This window comes from Pecten maximus, chromosome 9 (genome assembly GCF_902652985.1).
Source record: "Pecten maximus chromosome 9, xPecMax1.1, whole genome shotgun sequence".
Taxonomy (NCBI): Eukaryota; Metazoa; Mollusca; class Bivalvia; order Pectinida; family Pectinidae; genus Pecten; species Pecten maximus.
The window spans coordinates 19,101,316-19,110,300 of NC_047023.1; the positions used below are offsets into that span (position 1 = coordinate 19,101,316).

At 35.8% G+C, this 8,985-nt stretch overlaps 1 protein-coding gene across 11 annotated transcripts in view; it reads left to right on the forward strand.

The window, feature by feature from the left end:
• The window catches only part of LOC117334243 (nucleolar protein dao-5-like), a 35,254-nt gene extending 26,543 nt beyond the window's left edge, over positions 1 to 8,711 (forward strand). For all 11 annotated transcript variants that reach the window (XM_033893746.1, XM_033893740.1, XM_033893744.1 and 8 more), the window contains one exon: positions 6,836 to 8,711. In XM_033893746.1, the coding sequence (XP_033749637.1) occupies positions 6,836 to 6,944 (109 nt within the window). In that variant the 3' untranslated portion in view covers positions 6,945 to 8,711. The remainder of the gene's footprint in view (positions 1 to 6,835) is intronic.
• Positions 8,712 to 8,985: the final 274 nt, after the last annotated feature.

An 8,985-nucleotide genomic window follows, 5' to 3' on the forward strand; every position in this document is an offset into this window, starting at 1 on the left:
ATTTAGTATGGAGCATTATTTGGCAAAGGAGATATAATTTGTATAAAAGGAGGGTGTGACTCACCTGGGGCCGGAGGGACGGGGCCCAAAATGGGAAATTGAGGTAAATTCATTAAACCCTACTAGTTCTGAACGGGTTTTGACGAAATTTGTTCTGGAGTTTTATTGGGCAAAGGAGATGTAACGTTGCATAAACGGAAAGAGTGGGACCCGTTGGGCCATAGGGGCGGGGTCCAATGGGGGAATTGAGGTAGGTCCTTTAGATCCCTTCTAGTCCTAAACGGCTCAATTGATTTTCATGAAATTTGCCCAGTCGTGGAAATGAAGTTAGAGCCTTTAAATTGTTGCTAATCCTGAACGCCAAATGGATTCTGATGAAATTTGGATGAAAGTAATATCGGACAAAGAAGATTTAATGTTGTATACATGGAGGGTGGGGCTCCCTTGGGGCCGTAGAAATCTAAAAATTACTGAAATATCCAGGTTAGCGATGCAGGCCCTCCGTGTTGTGCATGGGTTTAACTTTTACAAGAACAGGGATAGAATGCCTGCTGTATAACACTGCATGTCGTAAGGGAATGACTAATTACGGGATTGTTGGTATTTTATCTTCTTTTTAGTCTATGTATAGGAAATTAGAAAACAAAATAATAACCTCTTTATCTAGCTTCATGCGTTGGTCATGGACGGCGACTAAGATAGGACCTTCTTCAGAAGTAGTGGTTTACTTATATGTATTCTATTTAGGGGATATAGAGACCAAATTATATGTGCTGTCCGAACTTTTGCATTGGATCTATATCCTCTTTTCGTTCAAACTGCTGACTCTTTTGGAAAAAATGACCTTTGCAACACCACTCTATAATTTCTGAGGTTGGTTATGTGGTTACCTTGCACATCCTACCGCTATTAAAACATTTTAGCATACGACCTTAGCTATATCGAGTACGCTAAACCTCAAACACAGAAGTTTTAGACCTTTAAACTCCTATGAAACTGCTATTGCTATTGTCCTTACAAGGCGATGCCATCCTTGTTTTAGTTTCCTTCAGATTCCCTCAGCATTATACACCAAATATAAATCTGTTCACGACTCCGGATATTGTTTGACTTGAGCCGATTTTTGTCCCGTTCGAAAAAAATGCAATGATTATTTGAGTGTTTGTTTCCATTTTTAGCTCACCTGGTCCGAAGGACCAAGGTGAGCTTATGCCATACCGTTGCGTCCGTCGTCCGTCGTCCGTCCGTCCGTCAACAATTGACTTCTTCTTCATAACCACACATCAGAATTTGACCAAATTTGGTCAGAAGCATCCCTATGGGTAGGGGACTCAAAATTGTACAAATGATGGGGCTGACCCCCCTGGGGGCCTCTGGGGCGGGGCCAAAAGGGGTCATTTGTGCGCTATTGATATAAACGACTTCTTCTCTGAAACCAAGCAATGGCTATCACTCATATTTGCCTGGTAGCATCACTATGGGGTGGGGATTCAAAATTGTACAAATGATGGGGCTGACCCCCAGGGGCCTGAGGGGCGGGGCCAAATGTGGTCAATCTGGCTATATTGATATAAACGACTTCTTCTCTGAAACCAAGCAATGCCTATTGCTCATATTTGCCTGGTAGCATCATTATGGGGTGGGGATTCAAAATTGTACAAATGACGGGACTGACCCCCCAGGGGCCTGAGGGGCGGGGCCAAATGTGTTCAATCGGGCTATATTCATATAATTGACTTCTTCTCTGGAACCAAACAATGGATATCTCTCATATTTTACTGGTAGCATCACCTTGGGGTAGGAATTTGAAATTGTACAAATGACGGGGCTGACCCCCTGGGGTCTGAGGGGCGGGGCCAAAAGGGGTCAGTTTTACAGAATTGATATAAACAACTTCTGCTCAAAAACTAAGCGATGGATATCACTCATATTTACCTGGTAGCATCACTATGGGGTGGGGATTAAAAATTGTACAAATGATGGAGCTGACCCCCCAGGGGCCTGAGGGGCGGGGCCAAATGTGGTCAATTGGGCTAAATTGATATTAGCGACTTCTTCTCTGATACCAAGCAATGAATATTGCTGATATTTGCCTGGTAGCATCACTATTGGGTGGGCATTCAAAATTGTACAAATGGTGAGGCTGACCTCCTGGGGGCCTGAGGGGCGGGGCCAAGAGGGGTCAATTTGGCTGAATTGATATGAACAACTTCTTCTCTGAAACTAAGCAAGGGTTATTGCTCATATTTGCCTGGTAGCATCCTTTTGGGTAGGGATTCCAAATTTTATAAAGGAAGGAACTGACCCCCACTCCCCCCGGGGTGCAGAGGGCGGGGTCAAAAGGGGTCAATTGGTTTAAACAACTTATTTTCTGAAACTAATTATATAAGTAATGGATATCACTCACATTTGTGTGGTAGCATCCCTATGGGTTTGTGCCAAAAGTTAATTTTATTTCATGGATTAATGCATTTTTTGACATAAAATCCTCAAGTACCCATATAAAATGCCTATGATATATTGACATAGCAATACCAGTGACAAATATACTTAATCATCATTCTTGTTTCATATCTCATGAAATCCAGGTGAGCGATACAGGCCCTCTGGGCCTCTTGTTTATAACTTTCAACACATTAATGAGCTTTTCACATTTCAAAATGAGCGTTACGGGTTCACCGCTTTAAGCTCACCTCTCAAAGGAGGAATATTGTACGGCAAGTTGCTACACATTTAATACAGATTATGAATATCTAATCGGAATCACTAAATAATGTGGGTTTTTTTTATATATATATTTATATATATTTATTACTGGACGGGTTCCATACCCTTTTGTTAAAAGACAGTTAACATTTAAACAAAAACATTAAAATATCACCCTGTCTTAGTAAAATACACATATGTAGTTTTTGGTTTTCGTATTGTTTTACGGTATATTGGCTATATATTGGTCATTTAGGAACAGTGTTTGTGTAGATTATGTTGAAATTGACATTGGTAAAATACTACGAAACATAGTATTTCCACGTGTAATTGATCGTATCCGTTTTTATTGATGTGAACGGCCGCTTTGGTCAGTTTCTATGTTGAAATAGCGTTTGTGTGCCAATTTGGAAATTGTTTAGCTGGTTCCATTTGTCCAGACATTAAGTTACGGGAGAGTGAATATATCGTGATGCACTTAATTATATGTACTAACATATAATGACTTGTGCTGTGTTAGTCTTACACATTTCAGTAGGTATTGCGTTTCGTTTGTGGCAATTGATGTACTTCCGGTATGGACTTCCGGTATAAGTGATTTGGCTTTTCTCGAACGGAAGTAAGAATAAAGGACAGTTGTATGGCTCCGTCACATTACAATCACTCACACACTCGTAGTGACATAGTGTTGTTATTGATCCCGGAGTAATTAGCACTCTGAAGTGCTATAGGTGATGTATATATAATGTTTGACAGGTAAATACAGCAGCACGCGCAACCTGTATTTAGTATGTTGATGCTACACATTTTTTGACGTAGATAATTGACGTTACAATTTAAAACTTAATGCCGATAAACAGGGGTTTGTCAAAGTATTAAATTTTCGTGACAATGTGATGATAGGTATGATATAATTTCGGATGATAAATATACCATTTTCACTTTCAAAACAGGATAAGTGTCAGATGCTAATATCTGTATGACAAAGTGCATAGTGTTTATATCACTAATTTATTGTAACATGATATATCCGTTATTGTATGACGTAATACAGTCATATACATATAGAATTGCCAAATAGCAAAAGTTTCGTAATTGTAAGACTGCTGTCACGATACCGATATTATTAATTAAATAGTCATCAATATCTCTAATGATGTAATTACTTATTACGTGAGAAAAATACTGAATTTGTTATAGAATATTGTTATGGATAAAATTACGTCTACTTTTATTGATGAGATTTTGTTAAGGTTATTGACCTAGTTAGACATTTGCAGAGGATATTGACTTCGTCATTATATTTGGCATTCATGTCTGAATAGGTTTTATTGGCAATTATATAATAACTCACGTAACTAATGACAGAAAATTGATTCTATTACGCAGGTTTGTGAAGGAAAATAGTACCCAGTCAAAATGTGGATCTCTATTTGTTTAACATTGTCTTTATCCCATTGTCTTCCTACATTATTGTAGAATGTGTAAACGGTATTCAATTACAAACAGTACACGTGCTTTACTAATACGGAGATGCGGCAACTCAGTTTCTAGTGTTGTTTGTGTCATATAGATTGTTTCAGTGCCATGAAATATATGGCATTCCAGAATCATTTACATTTAGATAATTACGGACAAAATATCAGGCTTGTTCAGCTGTAATTATAGAGTCGATATCATAAAAACGGACGAAGGGTAATTCCATATTTATCACGATATCTCGCTATATTGACTGTAGTGGCTTCACTATTATGAAAAGAGCATTGTCATCCTGTTTTCGACCATAATGATTTACTTCATTACAATGAAACTAGCCATTCCTACACGGTATCCACGACGCCTGACACACGGAACGACTGTCACATATCTATTAGACTCATGTCGATTGTCACAATTGCATCGGTTAGCATGTTTCAAATCGACACATATATACCGTGCTAGTCAGGCCAGAAAATCGATAAAAGAGAAATACTGTTAGATGACGCTACGAAGATGGGGCGACATTAACTTTCTACTGTCATTGGTATCACGTGTCCACACTCCGGGACAGTTATCACTGAAGTCACACATTGGTGAGACAACTCCACCATTAACACTTGGGCTACGGCCCACGAGGTGACAATATTGGTGACGTCGCATTTTAGTGACTCGACTACTAAGCCTAGTGATACGCCGTGTGAGGTGACATGACCTATATTATGTCATTATCGGTGATGACGTTACATTTAGTGAGACGACCCTATCACCACCATTTGTGATACGATCTACAAAGGGGTGACATATGAAATATCTAATTACAGTCAACCTGTTACCCGGTGACTTCCCCTTATATTTCTGTATATGTCGCTAGTAGGATATGCTCTGGAACGTTTTTTATTGGTTTCGCCAGTCAGAAATCGATTGTGACGTCATAACATGAACAAAGAGTTGACGTCATGAATTGTTAATGGCGAAACGAAATGGCTGTCTCGTCTTTATTAAGTCCTTCACATTTTGTAATTATTATGTACTTTTTCTGTGTTATGCAATAACAAGTATCATAAATTTGTTTTCATTTCATATTAGATTTTTTAAAACTAGTCTCGCCAAGGCTCCCAAAAATAAAAATAAAAATCTTAGACTCGTTTAATAGAATTTCATATGAAACGAAAACTCATTTAGGATCTTATATGTATGCTTCTGGTGACGTCAAGCGGACCCCAATGTACTGCCACCAGCTTTGGTGCAGTCCCATATCCAACGGAGATGCCACATCTCGTAGCAATCACATTGTAGGTGCCGCTACCACTGATTGTGTAGCATATCGGATCAAGGGGTAGTGTCACAACATGTTAATATATAGCATTTCCCAGTATCACCAGATGTTTGTGGTAGTGACAGTTTTATCATAATACAGATTTGTAGACTTGTCGTTTGTAGCTAGTTAGTGCTTTTACAACAATATAATTAGCTTTACACCACATGACGTGTTTATACTTTATATTTACATGAAATAATTTAACGGTTGATGCGTCCAAGACCAGAACACTTCTGGCCGAATTAACAGTATTTTATGTAGCTGTTCGTGTACATCTTACTGACGATTCACTTAAAAGCACCAATAACAAGAAAACCTTAATTGAAATATACTGTTGGAATGAATATGATTTTATAAAGAACGGTCGTTTTGGGGAGATATTTAAAAGGAATTATAAGACTTTAGATTGAGTATTTCTGTATTTATGGAATATTAATTGTATGGAATCAACAGAAGGTTACAGACGGGAAGATTTTAGGGAAATTTTTCCAATGTTTCAAAACAGTTAAAATGTCTTGAAACTAAAACGACAGGGCTTGCTATTGGTAGGTAAATATCATTGTATACTACGCCGACAGTTCATTGGTGGATATTGTGGATAACGTTTGTCAATTATATATTGTTGAAGATGATGATTAATGTTTATGTGTCGTTAGTTCATTGGTTGATATTGTGGATAACTTTTGCCATTCATTCATTGGTGAAGATGAGGATTGATGTTATATGTCGATACTTCATTGGTGGAGATTATGGATAACATTTGTCAATCATTCATTAGTGAAGATAAGGATTGATGTGTATATGTCGATACTTCATAAAACAACAAAACTCTATCTTACCCACGACTTTGTTATTTTAGTTTTGATTTTTATCTATTTTCAAGAAAACTAAAGAATCTGATTCTTATATCTCATTCTTTTCTTTATTTTGTTTTATCTTTTGTTGATGAATACTGACTGGAATATCATAATCATGTATCTTTTTAATATAAGAAGTTGTATTCTTTAGGAAATTTGCGGCATTACGTCAAATCCAAAACTATTGTTTATGTATGAGATTAAGTGTAATCTATAATTATCTTATTTTGTCACAAGCTAAGGTCCACACGACAAATCTCCGAAACAAATTAAATCCAGGAACAATCTAGTCTTTATTAAACTAAAGACTAAGTATTGCATTATCTATTTTATTGTTTTCAGATTACGATTGAAGAATATTTAATAATATAAATCGATATGGATATGGTATGTTCCTATGTTCCGTATGAAACTAAACTGTCTTTATGTTATATTTCACTTGGCGTATATCAAGATGTATGTGTTCTTTTTGCAGGGAAATATATCTTCATAACGAACATATGAAGCTTGTTGATAAAAGGCAGACAGCTGAAGATAACGAACCACAAAAGGCGAAGGATTCCAAAACATGTGTTGTGATGTAAATGACGTGTGAAAAAAGAAAGGCAAACAGGACAAAAAACCAAACGATTATACTTGATATTTTCTTATATTCTTCATATTTTTTAATGTTTTATGGTGTACAGTATGTATAATATGTATTCTGTCTTTTGTGTCTTACGTAAAGGTACCAATCAAAACCGTCCATACCTGTTGCACTGATAAATTAGTCTAGAGAGTCAATACTAGGTATAACAAAATCCATTGTAAAGGAGACGTTATGATACTAAATATTATGACATGGTTTCTTTTTTTATTGCAATCATCGCTTTGTTTTACAAGACATCATTCTTGTCTTTTGTGGTGAATTGTGTCTGTTTAAAAAAAACCTAGTTATTACTATATAGATATGTGGCGTAGAAATTAATGTTAATATATATGCTAATTCTTTAAAGGTATATATCACAGACATTATTATTGAAGAAAACATAATATTAAAATAGAAATATATATTTGATTACGTTTCGACATAACCATTTGATAAATTTCGACATAACTATTTACTAAATTTAGTACTGTATATAAATTAGGATATTTATATGTGCATGTATCCGAAACAAGTATTCACAAAACCATCGACTGCTGCCTGGGTTCCAGGTTTCTATGTGATACTTAATCTGTCTTCCCTGTTTGACAGGATGACTCCTCAGTTCCTGCTGTCATATCGTATTGGCTTGGAAGTTTAAAGTTAAGTTTAAAACTGTGATATTGTTTTTTTTTATTTTACTTATTATGTAATTCAAACAGATATTAATTTGACGTTCACAGTTTTACACATGAAATAGCAATCTAATTAAAGTTGTCACAATCAATATTTACTGCCAGTTCAAAACGCGGAATTGAAATCGATTTTTTGAATTCATGACTAAATGCCATGTGTTAAATATCTGTATTAAATGTGGATTTGGGGGGGAAATATAGGAATTATTTTACCTTTCGCAATCACATTATGTTGTCATTTAAACAGGTTCTCCTCTTGTTGTTTACTCTTTTTTTTACATATTTATCATGTTATGTTTGTATAAGTATAGTGTATTTCTAGCGGCTTTCAGATTGTATTTATTTAAATCAGTAGCATCAAACCCGTTGGGACGTTATGGATACATATCTGTCACCCAGATTGCGTTCACATTGACCGTAAATACAATCTGGAGACCGTTCAGTATTTATATTTACATTTCGATTATTTTGGAAACGTTCTCATGTCTATTTTATCAAACTTAAAAAAAATTGTTCTTGTATGTTTATTTACTGGAAGAGCTTCCTGAAAATCACAATCATTTCGGTGATTGAAATAGAGCTGTATTATGAAGTATATGTGGCGGCGAGTAAAGCGTTGGCGTAAAGCAGGCTAACAATGCGCCAAAAGGTCGTCGAATTATTGCCATGTTATTTACATGGAGTTAAAAGGAATTCACGACCCCAAATATGGATATATGATATATTATATGATGTACATTGAGTTTATACTTCTATACAATCATTTAAACGTAGTGACTGATTAGTATTTACTTACGCTTAAATTGTATACAATCATCAAAATTTTAGGGATTGTTTGTTTGATAGTAGAGAAGGGAATATTTGGTTATCTTGTTGAATGTTTCATTTTTTATGTTCTGTTTTACATTTTAGTGTCATAGAAATATACAACTATGTAGTTTATCTGTTCTGAACTAAAGCTAATGTGATACTCTGTACCTTCCAACAAACGACTGATGTGCTTTCGAGAATAAACCATTTAAGAAAAACTTCGTTTTTTTTTTTACTTATTTAACAATGAAGATGATTTTTAAGTTATTGCAAGAGACCTTTGACCTCAGTATTTACATATATCACTCGTAATCGCCTAAAGACATACAAAGACAAATTAACAGAGCATATGCTACTTACTCGTTTAAAGTCGCAATACTGTTTTTTTTTTAAATGTGCATGTCAATATGGCAGGCAGCTGGTTTTGGCAATGTATCTTCCAAAATGTCCGCATTTCACCGTACATCTGACCTCTTAGTTATTATAAATAATGGC